This window comes from Styela clava, chromosome 10 (assembly GCF_964204865.1).
Source record: "Styela clava chromosome 10, kaStyClav1.hap1.2, whole genome shotgun sequence".
Taxonomy (NCBI): domain Eukaryota; kingdom Metazoa; phylum Chordata; class Ascidiacea; order Stolidobranchia; family Styelidae; genus Styela; species Styela clava.
In genome coordinates this window covers 5,125,554-5,147,985 of record NC_135259.1, presented here as the reverse complement: position 1 = coordinate 5,147,985, position 22,432 = coordinate 5,125,554, and the positions used below count along the sequence as shown (strand labels likewise).

Genomic DNA, 22,432 nt, shown 5'->3' with positions numbered 1-22,432 from the left:
TTGGTCGCCATGGCGATCTGAGAATCATGAAGTTGTTGCCCAACTGACCGTTTAAAATTGCGTCACCGTCGGCCTAAAGTGGACTAACTAAGTTAGGGTAGTGACATTTTCGTTAACCGTCGGTTAGCTTTTTGACTGTTAACTAAAGACAAACAAAGGCAAAAGGTCAACTGTTCTTCCTCCATCTCTACCTGGTTTTACTTTGAAATGCTGAAAGTTTTTCGCGCATTTGCAACTCGCCACGGCGAAACCATTGGGAACCGCTACATTGCACCGTTTTTCTTTATCAATTTCACCCTTTCATTTTTTGATGTTCCGCGAGGAGATATAAAAAGTGTGAGTGTCGCGTGGCCAAAAAAGGGAAACTCTCACGTAGTGCAAAACAAAATATTTTATCATCTATTCCCTGAAAGGAATATGCGGTGCGGTAACCTACCAGTACCATGCCTGTAGGCCTGATATTCGATCGCGGGACCGCCTGAAATAATTTAAAAACAATGTTCCTATATTTTGACGTCACAATCACTAACGCTTAGATTTATCTTGATACATTGTAACCATGTTTCCCATTTGGCAAAACATCACTGTCCATCGGCTAAATGCTTGATTGAAACATCAGCGCAACAGTTATTACAAAATGGAATTTTATAATTTCGCACATCCCTAAACGTGTCGTTGGAAGTGAAGTTTCAGTAAACAGAAAGGTTGGTGATGAGCACAGACAATTTCAAAAAACTGGGAAATGCAATATTTCTTTGTTGAGCATAGGAGCATCCCGACATGTTTTATCTGCACAGTTAAAGATGCAGTGCACAAGGAATACAATTTAAACGAATTGATAAGCTTTTATTGTGGAAAACCTGATGCGGCCCGGACTCATCCAGACTCTGCCCTAGCGGCACTCCAAGTAAATTGAGTTTGAGACCTCTGCACTAATCCTATCAGCGTCTCTACTTGACTAAATACCAGTAATTTATTATCAATAATTGAAGTTTAATCCAGCAAACTGGCTTTTTTAGAATAGTACATTGAACTGGTAGCCCGCAGCTTAATCTGTACCCAGAAAGTTGCCCTCGGCCTCGAAAAGGTTGGTGACCCCTGAACTAGACTATGTGCAAATCCCACTGCAGGCAAATTTGTAATAAAAATCCCAATCACAGTCACGTTTTTCTCAAATTGTAATGTCGAAATGTTGATAAGTGCTGAGACTTCAGAGGATTGTAAAAGATGACCTCCAGTACGTCAAATATTAAAATATCGAAAAACACCAAATGTTTTGAACATTTGTATTTACATTCACAAAATATTCCAAAATAAAGTAACATGTGAAAGATATTCTTAAATTGAAAATAAAATGATCTCCATTTTACAGATAAAACACAACTTTTTTAATTTTTTATTTGGATATGTTCAAACCTGTCTTATGCTAAGTTTGATCAACAAGAGTGAACAATTCCAGATAAGTACCATGTCGTCGGGGGCTAGACATCGTAAATCATCATTTAGGCCTGCATAAACAAACATTGAGCCAAGGCTGAACTTGCTATGCAGCAAAAAGTATTCGCACCCGTTACACTGAATAATCATGTAAGGTTAATCTGAATAAATATGTGCTTGTTTTTGTAATTGAGTAGGCCTACTAAAAGTTGAGATATAGCTGTGTCAATAAAACATCAAAATGCATATTTCGAGCTGTTTAGCATTATTAGCGCGAACAAGGGTCGCGGAAAATTTTAATATATTGAAAGGGGCCTCGAGCTCAAAAGTTTGGGAAGCCCTGGTATAAGCAACCTCGCGTGTGAGCTCCGTCAGATTGATTCGCATCGTTGGCTATGAAAGAAAGTTTACGGGATTGCACAGATTTTGTCTAAAGAAGATATGTTTAAACTTGTACTATATATAGTATAAATTTTATACTATAAAATATACTGAATATTTAAAAAAATACAGTGTTGAATCCATACCTTATTGGTGTCTACTTGATCAAATGTACACACGTATACATATGTATATATCGTCACGCTAATGACCGAATTGCGTAAGTCATTTTTAGCAGTTTTGAGAAAAACGTAAAAAACCTCCTAATGAAATTGTTATGCCATTGAGGGTCAATAATTTGCCATGGTTCAATTTTTTGATCGCTGCCGGATTTAAGTTAAGTTGTATGACGCAGTTAAGTGACGTCATAATGGCGCATCGTGACTTAGGCAGAAATGTGTCTATGACTTGGGGACATACGCAATTTTGCAACTTTACTATATGCATAGGCTTACCATACGTCCCGGTTTAGCCGGGACAGTCCCGGTTTTAGCATGTTTTTCCACCGTCCCGGCGATGAACTAAATTGTCCCGGTTTTGCAGTATGATAGTCATAAATAATTTTCCTATTTGATACAATTACAAAATTAATTTTTTTTAATGGAGGCAGCCGATTTACCACTGATTTGCGTCTCACTTCATTGGTTCAGATAGAGAGAAAAATAATTATGTCATATGTCCTATGACAAGAAGTATGAACCATGCGTTAATTTAACACCTATCTGTGCTGTCGTTAAATCATAAAGGGCAAGTTTCCTAATGAGTTGAACAATTTCCATTATTTGAAACGAAGGCCATTAGAGGATATTTAATAGCATTTACAGCTAATTTTGATACCCGTAATCTACCCACAATGGTATGAGAAATGTGTAAACTATTACTAAGCCCCTAGAATCGAACCAAAGTTGGCTTGTCCAATTCACGCCGTCCCGGTTTTTTGCTTCGGAAATATGGTAAGCCTATATATGCACCAGTCCTAAAAACTAAACATTCCAAAAACGAATGTAATTTTCAGTATCTACAATGTCTAATTCCAAAAATAGCTAATCAGTTTCAATTACATTATTTTTTATGTTTAAAAATATATATTTCAATAATATAACACGTTCTGCACACCCACCAAAATAAGACTAAGATCAAATATAAAGAATAAAACAGCAATGCACCCAATATAAAAGCCGACCAAGGTGAATTGGACTCGGACAGTGAATATCACTAGTGCACGTCTTCCTATACTGTAGTATAAATTCAAATTAATACGCGCTAAGCTAGAATCCGAGATGCAAAAACTCGAAAATACTTCGCAGAGGTTATTTCGCCTTTGTGACGTCACAATAGTCCTGCGGTAAAAATGATAATTCATTATGACGCAACAATTGCATAAAAGTGCATGTTATATACTAAATCTCTATTTTTATGGGTTTCGGAATTCTTAAAATAAAATCTGAGTTAACAGACAGGTGCGCAGCATTACATAAATACCTATTTTATAAAAAACTCAAAATCGCCAAAAATGGCTTACGCAATTCGGTTATTAGCGTGACGATATGTGACTTATAATTCAGTTTAGTACTATAAGTACTACGGCAATGATTGTGTAGTAACGAGATCACAAATATTGAACATCAACAATGTGATATGTTGCTTCAAACGAAACACTGAACGTAGAAACGACCGAACAAAGATGTATCATGGTGTAAAACCGTTTTAACAAAAAAAAGAATTTGTTCTGTTGCATATGGTATTTCTGCACGCTTCGCAAAATTTTCTTCCTGAAAAAAAATAATTTAAAAAAATACGCAACAAAAATATCGACCCTTTATAATGAATTATTGGTAAATAAAATTTACGACAATTTAATACAAATCTTTGTAATAATTAAATGAATTTTTATTAATTCTTTAGATGATCAGTAAGTTTATAGGGGCAAAATATAAAACATACTTCTTCTTCCTCTCACTTTCTCACATCTGCGAGGTTTTATATAGATAATAGGATGCCTACTTCTGGTTTTGCAGAATCGCAAGCATCTTTTGTCCGTAGGCTTCCTCATAAAACGGCCTTTTCTATGTCGTTCTGAGAAAAATTAGTTTTTATAATTACCAATATGTATTCTAAACAATCTAAATTCACAGCTTACCGTGGAAAACAATAAAAACTTTTGAAATCCAATTCACGAAATGTCACAATTACCAGGGTATACTAAGAAATGTTCGGTAAATTTTACCGTCATTTTAGGGATAAAAAATTAAAAAATGAGGTCGGTAAACTGATTCACCGACAAATGTCGGTAATATTCACCAACATTGGAGGCGTGGCATTAGTCGATGTTGCGCGCGCTCACTGGTAAGGGAGAGCAGCCAATCAGACGCTATATTTTAAATGCGTAAATTATCACGCGCTTTTTTTGTCGTTGCTTTACTCCCTAATTTGTCCCTTTGATTGACGATATCCAGACTTTTTTGACTTCGATATGTAAGCCGATAGTCATATCTTTGTTGTCGCTTTTGTTATTACTGCGTTGGCAGTATTTCTGTAAGCCTTACTGGTACTGTAGCTTTGATCTAATAATGTCAGGTGTTGTGTTATTTAGTGCTGATTATGAATGTATTAGGCCATTAGGGTAAGACTGGTAAGATCTACCGTACCTATCTTCCTATTAAACTATATATAGGCTATACTGGCTATAAAAGTCTGAAAAGTACAGCAGTATACTGGCTGACTGGTACTGTGGTATAAGCAGGGTTGCCATATCGTGTTTATTTCTAAGATTTGTGCTTATTTTTCTAGCTTGCGTCTTATAAAGTAACGATGTGCTTATTTCTAAGAAAAGTGCTTTTCTTTTAGTTGCGTGCTTATTTTGTCTTGAAACATGGACGACTGGTTCGTGTTTTACGTAGAAACCTTGCGTGGAAACGAAATACGGTGTTTATCATTATAGGCAGCGCGTATTCGAGCTTCGCTGCGTTATTTTTGTGACGTTTTAATTACCCACGTTCTACCGTGACCATAACTGGACTATGCCGCGACCTCATGTCTCGGGCATGCTCAGTCTTAGTGAGAACTTTTTCTGTTAACGGTAGGATTTGCGGTATTTCCAGGCAAACTGTGACACAGTTACACCATAATTATGCTGCTAGTTTCTATTGATTCTGTTTTTAAGGACAAACCATAATTTAGACATTGGCTGAGCGTAAGCACGAGTTCCGTTTAGAATATGAAAAGAAATTTGCCATGTAAAACAAAGTCGAACGGGTAAGGGCTATGCTCATTGCTGCAATTGTGACTCTCAAGTGCAGTTTTAAGTATTCTGTGGCGTCTGCAGCTGCCGCAAAACCATGGCGGTATTTCCATACCATGGCCACTACGGCCAAACCTATGACGACTGACTTTTTAGCTGCCACAAACCAATGACGAGCTGCCGTTACCGCGGCAGCAAATTGAAAACCAATGGCAGGTAAAATTTTGCTGCGTAACCACGGCAGGTGGGCTGTAAAGACAGGGCTGTCCCTTATGGTGACTAATATTGGGTAAGTTGGAACGTTTTTCTTATGGATACAGTTTTAATGGATTAGGGGTTGGGGTTAGGGTTTAAGTAGATATAATTCCGCATGATCAATTGAAATCTGGTACATTAATTGTGACTATACTTCGGACGGAACATAGGTCAACCTATTTCTTAAAACAGCGGGTGGCGACTTTCAAAGTGATTCAATATGACAAATTAATAATTATCCGATTACGGTTGAGGATAAATTGAAAAGTTTATTTTCAGCGCAATCTCCTAACCCTAATTGGATAATTACTATTTTTATTTGGGTGGTGGCGGGGGATGTTATTTTGCAGGGGCTTTGTACAAATGATCCACTACATAACTAATATGGATTCCAGCTTTCATGGATCAATTGTTGTCCGTTAGATGGTAGGCGTATCTCAAATGTGAAAGCCTTTGCTGTTCACGCGAGAGAGCAACCAACACGAGTGATTGATTGCATGAAAGTTTTGTACGCCACAGGTGTTAGCAGGTGACATTCCGTTACCCATGAATTCGCATATTTTAAACAAGGATTTAAACGAAACTCCATTATCGGAAAGGCTCTTCTTTAATTCATAATATTACCGGGAGGAGCCTTTTTCGAGTATCTATGCTGTTTCAAATAAGTTAAAACAAAAGCTAGGGCACCTAACTTGTTAAAATCGGCAAAAGCACTTTCGCACTTCTTTTTTGGACTGCGAAGCACTTTTGCACACATAATTCGCTTAGAGTTAACACTGGACGGTGAATCGGTTTACCCACACGATTTTTTACCCCTTAAATGACGGTAAAATTTACCGAACATTTCTTAGAGTGTAGAGTGTACCATGTTTTCCCCAAAATAAGTAAGAGTCTTATTTTAATTTTATTTTTCGGAAATGGCACTAGGGATTATTTTGGGGGGATGTCGTTTATTTTCATTCATCAAAAACAAAATTACAAAGTAGGAAATTACGAGGTATTCAAATATAAAAATATGAGAACCCGATATCCATTTACCTTTAAATAACTATAGATTTTAATGAAAAAATGCTAACATCGATTATTCATAAACGATCATATCATCATCCTGTGGAATGTCTTGAAAGTCACTAGATTTATTTTAAGGAGACAGCTTATATTAAAGTCAATTTCAAAATTCAGGCTAGGTCTTATTTTCGGGGTAACACGGTAGCACGATTTTGACTATAGAGCTAGAAAAGATAAATGCAAAAGTTCGAAATGAAAACTTCGTGATGACGGAAATTTTATTTTGGGCATATGCATACGTTTTGCCCCAGAAATTTAAAATTGAACCTGGAACAGAAAAATTCAAATTTTATAATAATTTATTCTAATGTTCATTGCCACGCATAATTAATTATTACTACTTAATCAAATAGCATTTAAAATTAGATACTTACTTTTATATCTGCCATCCGAGTATATAATCACACAAATCAATATCGCTATAAATAAAGCGAATTTTATTCTAGTAGACTCATCAAGACCCATATTTTGTTCAATCGCTGATGGTTCCTATTTCAGCTTGTATTTGAAACTAAGACCGTGACTGTCGAAGACGGCGTATTGAGACTACCACCGTAACTGTCGCAGCAGGCTTATTTATAGTCTATCTCTGCTATTCTTTCTTAAAGTGCAGACGCAGGCATATTTATAATTCGATCTATGCTCTTATCGGTATATTTCCCTAAAATACCAATGAGTCCTATCATTTCAAAAATACAGTTTCAGATGAGATAAACAAACAGCTTATTGATTCATGGTTCAGAACAAATAAAAACCCCTCAACAAATTCTTGCGTGCTTCCCCGCAGGTGACAACCTCGATAGTCCTGTTCGGTAAGACAATTTACGATCACGCCATACCAATGGTAGCTTCACAAGACTTTAAGACAGTTTACGGTCACTGTTACTAAACGGCCTCGCCATATCAATTGATAGCTTGACAAGACTTTCATAAAATTTACGATCACTATTATTAATCAGTCATACCAATCCTAACTTCATTCATTAAAAATCCATACTACGCTCAAAAAGAAAAGTGAGGTAAACAAAACAATTTTAACATTAGCTCCTGTCGAAGGTTGTCCTACATTCGTAATTGAGTTCTTCAAAACGAAGGATCATTTATTAGCAGGTATACACAAAGACATAATATGCAAGGCGCTTCCTCGGTGACAACCGTAACTCCAATGAACAAACAGTACGTCGTCGCGTACGAGCACTATGTAAAGAGGTCAATTGTGATGCCATAGAATAAGTAGGTCATAAGTATAAATAAACAAAATGCACCATATTGACATCTCCCCTTTTGTAAATGAAAAACTATGCAATGTATATATCACATGAAAATTCAACAACGAAAGATGATCATGACTATGCAATTTTACTCTAATTCAGTATCAATCATTTATAACTATACAACATAATCATGATATATATTGTTCGGTTTAGACACACGACCACTTCTTGTTATGTAGTGATGTGATTGGTTAACCTGATTAGGTGGTCGTTGAGGAGGGATATCAGCATTTGACTGTGAAGTATTAGATAACATTGGTATGGGTAAATCTGAGTCATCGTACACTATAGAGGGGTCAAATCTTTCTTGTACATGTAGAAGATGTCTTCGATTTCTTCTGTATTTTTTTCCATTTGCAGAAACTATGTAGGACCTTGGCTCAGGAGCTTTTTTTTTAATAATTCCAATTATGTTGTAACCCTTGTCTGTTTGCAATCTCACTTTATCTCCTCTCTGAAGTGGTGGTAAAGACTTAGCTGTTTTATCAAAATACTTTTTCTGTTGCATGCGTTTATGAGTAAGTTGAGCATGAACTTGTGTCGTTGGAACAACTTTTGGTTCAAGCAAACTCTTTGCTATTGGCAAGTTGGTTTTTATACGACGTGCTAACAGCCTTTGAGCAGGAGATCCCAAAACATCATCTCTTGATATGATTCTCTGGTTTAAAAGTGCATATAGGATCACTGCCATCTCGTTTACACTCTTCAAGTAGAGTTTTTGCAGACTGTACTGCTCTTTCGCTATACGAGTTAGATTGAGGAAAATGAGGACTGCTGGTATTTTGTTTAAATCCCCATTCTTTTGCAAATTGTTCAAATTCATGGCTGCAGTACACTGAACCGTTGTCTGAAAATAACGAATCTGGAACGCCAAATCTTGAAAAATGATTTTTCAGCTTTTGTATTACTGTTCTCGAGGTAGTATTTGGCAACGAATTGATCTCATACCAACCAGAATAAGAACCAACAGTGACTAAATAGTCCAGTCTGTTTCACATGAATAAATCGGTTGCAACATATGATGATGGTTGATCAAGTACAGGGTGCATTTTCAACGGTTCTTTCTGCTGGTGAGGTTTATAACTGTTGCAGACAGCTCATTGAGAGACATAAGTTTCAATGTCCTTGTTCATCTCTGGCCAGTAAGTAATATCACGAGCTCTTCCTTTTGTCGACTCCATCCCTGGGTGACCTTTGTGAAGTTGATTCATGTACTCTTGTTTTAACAAAGTGGGTACAATGGGTGGGCGTGGGCTTTTTCTCCTTTAAAAATGATACCATCATTCGAGGTAAGTTGATCTCCGAAACCAAAATATAGTTTGCAATCTTGTGGAATGTCTTTTACATGTTCTGGCCATCCATGTTGGATAAATCTATTCAATTTCTGCATCGATTCATCAGCAGCTGTTTCTCTCTTCAATTGCTCTATTCTCGGTAGAGAAATAGCTAATATTTGTAAAACTTCATATTCTTTTTCATCTTCATCGGGGCTTTCTTCGAGATATGCCCGTGACAGGGTATCAGCGATGTGAAGATCTTTTCCTTTTTTGTAGACAAGCGTAATGTCATATCTCTGAAGTTGCATCATCATTTTTGTAAACGAAGGGGTGCAGCGAGAAGAGATTTTTTGAAAATCGTCTCCAGTGGTTTGTGATCAGTCTCCACTGTTACACTTTTGCCATATATGTAATCATGAAATTTTGTGCAGGCAAATACAATAGCAAGTAATTCTTTTTCAATCTGTGGGTAATTTTCTTATGATTTTGTGAGTGCTCTAGATCAGTGGTTCTCAACCTTTTTCAGTTCGCGGACTGGTAAAATTAAAAATAATTTTTGCGGACCGGCGGACCTTCAAAATTCACCAAAAATGTCATGAACACAAAACATAATCAAAGGAATGCAATTAGGACAAAAGTAGGCGGTGCAATAGAAGACAATCCAATTTAATGCGAAATTTGCTGCTGTATTTTGAATATTAAACGCTGTTCTAATGAAGTTTCTGCAAGGCGAAGTAGAGATGTTTGAACTGAATAATATTTTGCTGTTTGTTTGCCTCCATTTTACTATAAAACCTCGCTGAATTATATGCCTACTGTCAAATTACGAAACGTGCGAACTGAGATCAGGTACCGTACTATGTAGGGTTGAGACTCCGGGAAATTCCGATCCCGAAATCCCGGGTTTGGATTGTTTTTTTCAATCCCGATCCCGCAATTGTTTCCGAAAAATCTCGGGATTTTAAGGCTTTGGTATCCATATATATTTATACTCACAAATTGTAGGTTATATCATTTTATTTAATATTTATTTTGAAAAAAAACCATCTGCGCTTACGGTTTGAGTCAGTCAGACTAAGTGGAAATATTGTGCGGAATTTTACCAAGGAATTATTATTTGACTAGTAGAATTGTCATCATTGCCGACTTATTTAATCATAATTTGAACTCAAAATAGCATTCAAGATATACGCAATGACTTTGCAGGGTTTTTATTCACTATTTAATACGAAAATAAAACAGCCACAAAAAAAAAGTAAAATCAAGAAGGTCAACTATCGTCTTCAAAAATATCCGCATTCCGGCGTCAGAAATGATAATATTTTCAGCTCAAAATTAAGACAGTTAATTTACAAACGGTGACAAAAAGATCGAAGTCGATCCAAAAAGATAAACATCGGAATAAAATCCCGAATTCAACCCGATATTCAACAATTCGTTAAAATTATTCGATTCGATGGAAATATACTATTTTGCCCACCCGATCTGTAATCACGCCAGCAATTCGGCGAAACGCGTGGTAGTCCAAACACTGATGCGATGAAACTCAATAAAACCTTCATAGATTTGATAAATTGCACTACTTCACGAAAGCGTGGTGGAATCGACGATTATTTCATATCTCGAGCAAAAAAACGGTTATTATTTTCGAATAGTTTCTGCAGTCTGAAAAGTCGAATAAGCGTTTCGAAATAGTGAATGCTATTTATTTGTTGTAATGAAATACAGTTTATTTGTCTCTTTCATTTCTCTCGCAAGTACCGACAATAACACTATTGAATGATTTAGAAATGGGGGAAACTTATTGAATTGTAACAAAAATGAATTAAGTTGTGAAAATTTGACAATACATGTGATAATAATAAGGGCGTAACGTGGAACGACGAGCAAAACCCAAGCGCGTGATCGGCGGCGCGTTTGAAGGCCACGTATTACCCATCGGTCGCGCAACGTTTACAACAATGTGAGGTGCTCCGAAGACGCTCTCGTTTACACTAATGTAAGAAAACAGTTGTAATATCGGTAACTATTAACCATCTGTTCGCGTTCGACTATCGCACTCTTTATGAGTAGAAAATGTTCGTGTTTTGTGATATGTGTGCCGCGATATAAAAAAGGTTGGGAACCACTGCCCTGGATGCTCTAATATTTCTGTGTCGATATTACATAGAATAAAAACGTGATTTTTATGTCATGCAAGTTAATGTGCTATTAAACTCATCCGTTAGGACGTTAGCCTAGCCGCCGTTATGAGATCATAGACTTAACAAACATCCAACCGTTGAGGGCTTAAATGGGCAGAGGACCTCTCACCAAGTTTGGTTGTTAGAAGAATACCGGTACTACGAATCAATAAGAGTTAAAAAAAAATCATAAAATTAATGGACATGAAGTCAATACTTTGTATTTTGCAATTAATATATTTATATTGGAATATATTCGGCGGACCGGCAGCAAGGTTGTCGCGGACCGGCGGTTGAGAACCACTGCTCTAGATGCGAATGCAATAGGTTGTCTATTTTGCAAACATGCAGCTCCAAGACCACTTTTAGAAGAATCACATGTCAAAAGTACTGGTTTATTGACATAATAAAATCTGAGCGTTGACGCATTAATAATTGCTTCTTTGATTTGATTGTATGCTTGTTTCTGTACTGTGTCCCATGACCACAAAATATCTTTATGCAGCATTTCTCGTAAAGGTTGAGACGACTGACTGAGTTTGGGTATGAATTTCCCCAAATATGTTACCATGCCTATGAAACGTTGAAGAGCTTTTGGTCCATCAGGCTCTGGTATGTCTTTTACTACACGAACTTTTTCAGGATCAGGTTTTAAACCATCCTTGGTAAGTAGTTGACCAATGTTTAAAATTTCTGTTGTTTTAAACTTGCATTTTCTCAGCTTCAAATTGACTTCGCGAGCTCTTTGTAAAACTTGGCGTAAATTTCTATCATGTTCTTCGACATCTCGACCAAAAATTAGTATATCATCAACAATGATATGACATGGACAATCACTGAACAATTGATCCATTGTGTTTTGGAACACCTATGCGGCTGAAACAATCCCAAATGGCATGCGCGTAAATCTGTAGCGGCCATATGGACTATTAAAGGTGGTCAGGTATGAAGAATCTTTGTTACATCGAGAATCGCATTCACTTGATATTTTGTATTGACTTAAAAATTGCGTCCGTTTAACTTGAGTAGTAATTTATTGGTTATTGTTGACGCCGTAATTTCCCTCGATTGACAGTGTGCTTCCACACACTTTGTTACGAAACAATTGAGAGAGTCTTCGTGGCAATTGCTTGCCCAGACATGTCTCGCTTAGACAGGGATAGTTTCGGTAATTTGCTTTAGATAGCGCTTTACTTTTGCAAAGAATGGCGCTCGTTTCGTTGTAATTTGTAAATAAGTTAAAATTGTTTAGCGACCTTGACTTTCTGTCTTGACAGCAGGACGATTAAATAATGTAGATTATGACTGCCCCACATACTATAGGCCTAGTTTAAGGATATTTTATCAGCATTAGATTGCCTTTGTGATTGTTTTTACAGTTATAGTTTATTTAATTGATTTGTTCCGATTTCATTGACGAATGATTTCATGTTCAACTTATGATAATTTAAGCCTGGAATAGCAGACAAATTCGGTATGTTATAATTTGTAACTCTTTCTGATTTGAAGGCTGCAAGTTATTTAATAGTAATTTTGTTAGACTTGTTAATTAACTATGTGTTATTAACTATTGTTAAATGTGTTCATAAATTTGAGTAGGCTTTCTGAAGGCCGAATTGTGTACGATTATTACTTATCGATTTTGATCGGTAAGTATGTTGATAGGTATTTGTCTGTATGTCTGTTAGATGCACGCGATATCTCACGAAAGCGAGATTGAATCTGCTCCAGATTTTGCATGTGCATTCATCTTATCTCGGACCAGAAGCCTATTGATTTTGGGCGAATTATGTCTATAATTAGCGATATATCAATCAATTATTGATATAGGGATCTAGATTTTTGTAAAGCGAGAGAATTTTGAGACCCGCCGAGTGTGTGTGTGTGTGCGATGCGCAGTGCGCAAGTTACAAGAGCGGATGAATCGAAACTGCAGGTTCTGTTTTGGGGATCCCCTAACTATCGGTCGATAAGTCTTCGGTTTCCAACCGATATTCTCGTTTATTTATTGCAAGTATTTTGTATTGATTTGTTTTTACGTTTGTATTAAGATAACCGTGTCAACTGTATACTTCGAGTTGTGTGATTTTCTGGATTGAGGATACAAACTTGGGGCTTGAAAGACCGCGTTATTGAACTGTTAATAAATATCTAGTGTGCAGTCGATGTCGTCCAGGTCACAAAGAACGGCTGTTACATTAAAGTTATCGAATTTCCGCAAATCAAAGTTATCGAATTTATGCAAATAAAGTCATCGGATTTTGCATAACTAAAGTATCGTCGAATGCCGGCAGGAGTTCGGTAAATCGTCAAAATTGAAGAAATCCTCCTACTGTTGAACATTTATACTTTTGTTTGAAGAGCACTGTGATTGTACATTATGGACGCAGAATCTGTTTCGAAATCAAATTTAGAAGAATTACGTGCTCGTCTGAAGGAACTATATCAAGATGCTGAAAGACTTATGTCAGACTACAAAAATCGAGATTTGTTGAAATCGAAAAGTGCTGACATTGACAAACGGTTCACAGAGTATTCAAATGCGCATGAAATTCATGTGAGTACTTTACGTTCTGAAGAAGATCGGAGAAATGTCAGCAAATTTTTCCAGTGTGAATTGCGTGAGTTTCAAGAATTCAATGTGCACGTACGCGATTGGTTCAAAAAGTCTGACGTTGATGGCCATAAATCATCGACACATAACCCTAAAGCACGTTCTATAATTTCTGGAAAAAGTTCCCGTCGTTCATGTGCCAGTTCAAGTTCGAGTACTAAACGTACAGAAGCTATTGCCATTAGAGAACTTGCTCATGCTAGTATTTGGCAGCAAGTAGAAAAAGATGCCGCAAAAAAGCGAGAAATTGATGTGAAAATGGCAGCAGAGAAAATGAAATTAGATGCCCAAATTGAAGCTGAAAGGCTGGAACGTGAAGCTACAGAAAATGCTAAAAGGCTGGAACGTGAAGCTATAGAAAATGCTAAAAGGATGGAACGTGAAGCTACAGAAAATGCTAAAAGGCTGGAACGCGAAGCTATGGAAAATGCTAGAAAGCAAGAGCAGGAAGCTCGAATGAAGGCTGAAAAGCTTAAACGTGACGCTGAAATAAGAGCTAGACAAATCGAAGGGGATGCTCAAAGTGGAACAAAGCGTTTGGAATTGCAGCATGTATATGAATCAGCCTGTATAGCAGCCAATGTATGGGAAAATGCTTCTCAGGGAGGCGAAGGTATGTCATTATATGAAAATATGTCTCGTTCACATTCACCTAATCAAATCCAAGAGGTGAATGAAATAGGAATGCCGGTATCGAAGCCTCCAGATGTGAGACCTAAATTGCCAGCATCAGATTTGTTATCTCAATCTCGAGTCAGAGTGGACAATCATGTATTGAATGTTAGAAGACCTGTTTCTACTGTTAATATGAGAGATGCCGTGAATGTGAATATTTCTGATCAGTATGAATCATTGAACCGACCTCCGTACACAGGAGCACACATCCCACAACAGAGAAGGACGCATGATCAATCGTCACCGAATGTGGAAAGTTTATTGGGCAAAATGGCATCTAAGTTGCAAGACGGAATTGATAGACCTCGACCTGAGTTATTGCATTTTAGTGGAATAGAGACTGAATATGTCCGGTTTATCACTAACTTCAACTTAAATATTGATAGAAGAGTACATGATACAAGTACAAAGTTGTCATATTTGGTACAATACTGCGAAGGTGATGCGAGGGAATTAATTATGCACTGTACAATGTTGCCACCCGAGCCAAGGTTATAAAGAGGCATGCGATTTGCTCAGAAAGACACACGGTCGACCAATGCTTGTGGCTAGAAAATATTCAGAAAAGTTGACTAAAGGACCATGGTTGAAACCTGGAGATACCGAAGGTTTATTACGTCTTTCTCAAACATTAGAAGAATGTTTAGTCACTTTGACACATTTGAAATATTTTGGGGATTTGGATAATTTTGATACTATTTTGTCCATCGTATTGCGACTTCCTCTCAAGTTGCAGAACAACTGGGAAGAATCAGTGGCAGAATTAGATAGAGAAGTGAGATTTAAAGATCTTGTTCGATTTATGAAGAAAAAGACTGCGGCTGCTAATACGCCTTATGGAAAAGCCTTGAGAGCTCGAAGGGAGCAAGAACAGCAACATCGTTTACGATTTCAATCATCGAATAGGCGAAAGATTCACGCTCATTCTACTGCTGTGACTTCAGCTGTTGACAGCAGTGTTACCAGTGCAAAACACATTGAAAAGGGAAGAGATGTCTGTCCTGACTGTTTGAAGACGTCACACAAACTTGTTGACTGTTACAAATTCCTGCAGAAGTCACACGGTGACACGGCTTGAAGATTGTTAGAAAGGCAAGATTGTGCGATAATTGTTTTGTATATGGTCATATGTTGAGAAATTGTCGTGAACCATCTGCTTGTACTGTTGACGGGTGTAGGTTGAAACATAATACTTTATTGCACAGAAGAGAACAAGAGACATGTACTCAGACAGAAAATGCTGCTGGTATGCATGAGTCAAAAGTTGAAGCATATGCGACTTCAAAAAGCTCAGCAGGATGTTTTTTGAATATTGTACCTGTCAAAATCTGTGCCAGCAGAAGAGAAATAGAAACGCATGCATTTCTAAATGAAGGCTCTACTGCTTGCTTATGCGATGAGCGACTCCTTAATCTATTGAAGTTGAGAGGCAAGAAAACGCAGTTTTCGTTGACAACTGTGAATGCGGTACCAACATCACAAGATGGTTATGCGGTTGATTTTACTGTAAAATCACTTGGTGGTAGAGAAAGTGTTGATTTATCTCATGTGCTAACTGTTGATAGACTGCCTGTTAAAGCTAATGAAGCACAATTTGATGTACAAAGTTGATGCACATTTGAAGGGATTGAAAATTCCTACTCTGCCGTGTAAAGATGTGATGTTGATGATTGGGGTAAATGTCCCTAAAGCGTTTTGGACAATGGATGAGAGACGAGGGAAACACAATGAACCTTCGGCAAAGAAATCCATTTTAAGATGGTAATTGGTTGGACCAGCTTTATCTCACGAGAGAAACAGTGATGTTCACATTCATTGCGTTCAAGTGCAAGAGGAAGACTTGCCGAGTCAGCAAATCAAGTGTTTGTGGGAAAGTGATTTCAAAGATGCTTCACTGTCGCCTATTCCATCAATGTCTAAGGAAGACAAATATGCATTGCAGTTGATGGAAGATTCAGATGAGATCGTGAACGAACATTATCAGTTACTATTGTCATGGAAGCCAGGATGCCCTAATTTGCCAGATAATCGAAGTGTTGCGATGAAACGCCTAAAGTACATTGAACGAAAATTGAAGAGTGATCCTGTTTTGAAAATGAAGTACTGTGATACTATGAAGAAATATATTAGTCTTGGATTTGCAAAACGTATCTCGAATGAATATAAAGTTGGTCGTAAAGGTGCAGTTTGGTACTTGCCTCATCACCCTGTGTTTTCTGGACAAAAGCCAGGCAAGGTACGTGTCGTCTTTGACGCTGCATCACGTTGTATGAATACCTCCTTGAATGACCAACTATTGAGAGGCCCGGATTCGGCTAATTCTTTACTTGGAACTCTTCTCCGCTTTAGACAACATGAAATAGCTATTGTGGCTGACATCGAAGCAATGTTCCATCAGGTGAAAGTGCACCCGAAGGATTGGAATGTATTGCGATTTATGTGGTGGACTGGAGGTGATTTGTCACAAGATCCATCAGAATATTTTATGGTCAGGCACATATCTCATCTCCGTTTTGTGCTAATTGGAGCCTGAAGAAGACAGCTCAAGATCATCAAGATGAATTTGACGATGAAGTTGTCAAAGGAGTAGAGCGAAATTTTTATGTTGACGATTACCTGAATTGCTCATCTACTGTAGACCAGGGAATTCATATTGTCCGGAAAACGAATAAATTGCTGGAGAAAAAAGGATTTCATCTAGCAAAGTGGAAAAGTTCCAATCCTGAAGTTCTGTCTGAGATTCCTGCTAAAGACAGAGCAGACTCTGCATCAAGTGTAAATTTAGAACCTGAAAAGATCGATCGAGTACTCGGAATAAAGTGGAATATCCAAGAAGATTGTTTTGGATTTGATGTTAATTTGAAATCAAAACCCGCAACAAAACGAAGGATTTTGTCTGTACTCAGTTCGATATTTGACCCGACGGGAATAGTGGCACCTGTAATACTTAAAGCGAGGATTCTGATGCAGCAGTTATGTCGAAGTAATTATGGATGGGACGATAAAATATCGAATAGTGAAAATTTATTGTGGAACAGATGGCTCGAAAATATCCCTGGACTTGAGAATATATTCATGCAAAAATGTTTTGCGCCTTCTGGTTTTGGCAATATTGTGACTCATCAAATACACCATTTTGCAGATGGCTCTGCAGTTGCTTATGGAACTGTATCATATTTGCGACTGATAAATGAAGATGGAAAAATTCATGTTGCCTTTCTCTTAGAAAAAGCTCGACTAGCACCCATCAAAACTGTTTCAATACCACGATTGGAGTTAACTGCAGCAGCTCTTGCAGTTAAATTAGATTTATTCCTGAGACGGGAATTAGACTTCAAAGAAATAGAGTCGATGTTTTGGACAGACTCAACTTCCGTGCTCTTAAGTATTAACAATACATCACGAAGATTTCCAACATTTGTGGCAAATCGTCTTGCAAAGATTGAAGATGGATCGAATGCTTTGCAGTGGAGATATGTACCTACAGATTTGAATCCCGCAGATGATGCATCCAGAGGATTGTCGGTACAATCGTTGATGGATGAACGATGGCTGAAGGGACCATCATTTCTCCAAGAGCAGGAGGAACATTGGCCTAAACCGCCAGTGCAGCTACCTGATGAATTTGTGAGATGAAAGGTACAATCCCAGAAGCTACAAATTGTTACAAATTATGTTTCTGATTCCGCTTTGAAGCCAATGGATAAATTCATTTCATATTTCTCAACATGGTATAAGTTGAAAAAGGCAAGTGCATGGATGATTCGATTCAAAGACTACTTTCATAAGAAGAAGGAAAATTATAAGTGCAATGAGAAACTTGAAGTTGAAGAATTGCGAGTTGCTGAAGACGATATTTTGAAATACAAACAGAGACAAGAATTTGGCGAAGTTATTGATGCCTTGCTGAAAGACAATCAAAGAAGTACATCTGGAAAACAAGTACTGGAGAGATTAAAGATTTTTAATTTCCCGCATAAACTCAATCCGATTGTGAAAGATGGCTTCATCAGAGTTGGTGGGAGATTGAGAAATGTACCGGTTGATTTTGATGTTAAACATCCGATTATACTCCCACACAACCATCATGTAACTGAGATGATTATAAGAGAACATCATGTATCTACACATCATTCTGGTATGGGTAGTACATGGACTTCTCTGCGACAACAATTTTGGATTGTTAAAGGAGGCGCTATGGTGAAATCTGTTATCAGAAAATGCATGTTTTGTCGAAGAAGAAGTTCACCTGTGAGTAAACAGATCATGGTCAATCTTCCAAAGGAAAGAGTCACACCAGGGGAAAGACCATTTTCATATGTTGGAGTGGACTACTTTGGACATTTTCTTGTAAAACAAGGACGAAGTACTGTCAAGAGTTGGGGTTGTATATTTACATGCATGACAACTCGTGCCGTACACTTGGAAGTTGCATACTCGATGGATGCAGATTTATTCATAAACGCATTAAGAAGATTTATTGCACGTAGAAGTAGACCATTAAAGTTCATCTGTGACAACGGTAGTAACTTCGTGGCAGCAAATAAAATACTACGTAAAGAAATAGAAGTTTGGAATTCAAGCAAAGTTGGACAATATTTGCGTCAGGAGAATATTAAATTCCAATTCAATCCACCTACTGCTTCTAATTTTGGAGGATGTTACGAAAGATTGATTCGATCATTTCGAAAGATTTTGGTTGCTCTCTTACACGACCAGTTGGTGTCAGATGAAGCTTTGGCTACTATTTTTTGTGAAGTGGAATCACAGTTGAATTCCAGACCCATCACTCCAATAAGTTTCGATCCGAAAGATGATGAGCCACTCGCTCCAAATCACTCGCTGTTACTGAATCCTACAAGTAATTTACCTTCTGGCATATTCGACAAAAAGGATTGTTACACTCGACGAAGATGGCGACAAATTCAGTAGTTAGCTGATCAGTTTTGGATCAGGTGGATCAAAGAATACACACCCATACTTCAGACACGACAGAAATGGACCTCTAAAGAACGTAATATAGAAGTTGGTGATATTGTGCTACTTGTGGACAATACTATACCAAGAGGGAAGTGGCAGACTGGACGTGTTATGGAAACTACGCCTGATAAACTTGGAGCTGTACGTCAAGTTACTGTGAAGACACCCAGGGGTTTACTGAGAAGGCCAATTGCAAAGTTGTGCTTAATTCATAGAGTTAATGAGTAAAATGTTTTCAAGTGTGTGATATCCTCGATGTAAGAAATTTGTGAGTGAGATGTTTTCACTGGGTTCCAACATCTGGCTGGGGGAATGTTACATCGAGAATCGCATTCACTTGATTTTTTGTATTGACTTAAACATTGCGTCCGTTCAACTTGAGTAGTAATTTATTTGGTATTGTTGACGCCGTAATTTCCCTTGATTGACAGTGTGCTTCCACACACTTTGTTACAAAACAATTGAGAGAGTCTTCGTGGCAATTGCTTGCCCAGAAATGTCTCGCTTAGACAGGGATAGTTTCGGTAATTTGCTTTAGATAGCGCTTTACTTTTGCAGAGAATGGCGCTCGTTTCGTTGTAATTTGTAAATAAGTTAAAATTGTTTAGCGACCTTGACTTTCTGTCTTGACAGCAGGACGATTAAATAATGTAGATTATGATGCCCCACATAGGCCTAGTTTAAGGATATTTTATCAGCATTAGCTTGCCTTTGTGATTATTTTTACAGTTATAGTTTATTTAATTGATTTGTTCCGACGAATGTTCATTTTATGTTCAACTTATGATAATTTAAGCCTGGAATAGCAGACAAATTCGGTATGTTATAATTTGTAACTCTTTCTGATTTGAAGGCTGCAAGTTATTTAATAGTCATTTTGTTAGACTTGTTAAAATTAACTATGTTTAATGAATGTGTTCATAAATTTGAGTAGGCTTTCTAAAGGCCGAATTGTGTACGATTATTTATTTATTGCAAGTATTTTGTATTGATTTGTTTTTAGGTTTGTATTAAGATAACCGTGTCAACTGTATACTTCGAGTTGTGTGATTTTCTGGATTGAGGATACAAACTTGGGGCTTGAAACTTGAAAGACCGCGTTATTGAACTGTTGTCGGTGTCGTCCATGTCACAAGGAACGGCTGTTACATCTTCATGCAAGGGAATTTGCCAGTAACCACTAGATGCGTCTAAAACTGTAAAACATTTCGCATCTGGTATGCGTGCAGCTATTTCTTCTATTGTTCTCATAGGATAATGTTGTCGCTTTATCGCTTGGTTAAGATCCCTTGGGTCAATGCAAATCCGAATACCGTCAGAATTTTTCTTTTTGACAGCCAACATAGAAGAAACCCATTGAGTAGGCTTTGTTACTGGTCTGATAACATTCATTTTGGTCATTTTATCGAGTTCGGCTTTAAACTTTCGACTGGAGAGCAACTGGTATGCGTCTCGGAGGTCGAACAACAGAACGAACGGTTTTATCGAGCTTGATTTTGTACTCGATTGGTAACTTTCCTAGTTCCCCATCAAATAAATCAATAAACTCACGTTTATTGTAATCTTCTGTCATCAAGTTGTACGTGTTTGTTATTGTCTTTTCTGGATTCATCCCATGCACATCATGAAGCTTGATCAGTCCTATCCTGATGCTATCTTCGCAAGCAATGAGAGGTTTCGCTTCTCGATCAATGATGTGAAATTTCAATTTGTATGTTGAGCCATTACGAATGCAATTAATCAAAGTGTGGCCTAGTGCAGGGGTTCTCAAACTTTTTGTGTTTCGGAGCCCTTGAAAAAGTTGACTATTATTCACGGAGCCCCAAAATAAATGTTAAAATTGTTACTTTCCGAATAATATTCCTGAGTAAGTCAAAAGTACTGTACTTATTTTAAATGCTTTACCTCTTTTAATAGGGTTAATACAAGTCATAAATGAATCTAAATGTAAAAGATGAATTATATATACTAAAGCTGTAAACTTGATACTTGACAAACATATTAATAAATTAGGGGTCGGATCTTTTACCTTTAGATATTTTTGAAAGACTTAAAAGGCCGCTAATAACGTACTCGATTGCATTTTGTTACGATCGCCGATTGTTTTCGTCAGCATGGCGGTGTTTATTCTCCCTAAATCAAAAATTTTCCTCGACATATACATGTATGATGTATTGTTCCACAATGACGACGAGTATTGCTTTTTTGTTCTCGTGGGGAATTATGAGTTCAATGTGAAAAACATGTTACCATATTATAGTCACCGGAGACGAAATGCTAAAAATAATAAATAATAAAAGGTAAATCCGCAACTCAAATTTCTTGATTGAAAAGCGGCATACTGAAATATTAAAACTAAAACTTAAAATGAGAGATAACACTATAAGTTTTGTTTCAGCAGACTCACGTCAGATTAAAAACACGTTCATAGACATTGTGAATCAAAAATTTGGTGTTATGTTGGGTTTTCTTTGGTTATTCGTCGTAGTAACTGCGAAACCGAAACACAGTCAATTGTGCGCGCGATGTACCTATTTTTCCATTCTGAAACTACCGGCGGAGCCGCATGCAATGAAATAAATTTCAATCTTTCGTATTTTGCCCCGACCTCTTGTTTTTTAAACGGCGACATCTTGCTCGTGAGTGCGAAAGAACAAAATCAAGCTTGACAAATCCCAAGATCGCAAAAATACGACTGCAATTTATGTATAGTTGGCAGTTTTTCGCGTATTTTATGTTATTTCAGAATAGTAGTCTTTTATTTCAGTAATCCTAATAGTAAAATTAGCCAATTCAGTATTTTAAAAAGTAATCGAATAGCTCGCGGAGCCCCTGGGTTTCTCTCACGGAGCCCTGGGGCTCCGTACGGAGCCCTTTGAGAACCTATGGCCTAGTGTGTCAATTGTTTCCACTATAGCTGACAAATTTTGGTGGATTTCGTTTGTCAATCCATTCGTGTTTGCGTATGCGTTCGAATAAGTGGCGAGGCATAACATTGCAACGTGCTCCTGTATCTACTTTTAAATTCAACTCTTTCCCATGAACTT

General features: G+C 37.4%; 1 protein-coding gene across 3 annotated transcripts; it reads right to left on the bottom strand.

The window, feature by feature from the left end:
- Positions 1 to 1,170: 1,170 nt before the first annotated feature.
- On the bottom strand, positions 1,171 to 8,891 carry LOC120337686 (uncharacterized). 3 transcript variants are annotated; one of them, XM_078117306.1, is made up of 3 exons: positions 6,757 to 8,891; positions 3,763 to 3,894; positions 1,171 to 3,590 (listed from the first exon to the last, which is right to left on the bottom strand). In XM_078117306.1, exon 1 carries the CDS (start codon positions 8,477 to 8,479, stop codon positions 7,772 to 7,774), a length of 708 nt encoding a protein of 235 aa, XP_077973432.1. In that variant the 5' UTR covers positions 8,480 to 8,891; the 3' UTR covers positions 1,171 to 3,590; positions 3,763 to 3,894; positions 6,757 to 7,771. The 3 variants fall into 3 exon arrangements, with proteins under 3 accessions (XP_077973432.1, XP_077973434.1, XP_077973433.1); XM_078117308.1 differs by having other exon boundaries at positions 3,823 to 3,894; XM_078117307.1 differs by lacking the exon at positions 1,171 to 3,590 and having other exon boundaries at positions 3,762 to 3,894.
- Between the last annotated feature and the right edge of the window lie 13,541 nt (positions 8,892 to 22,432).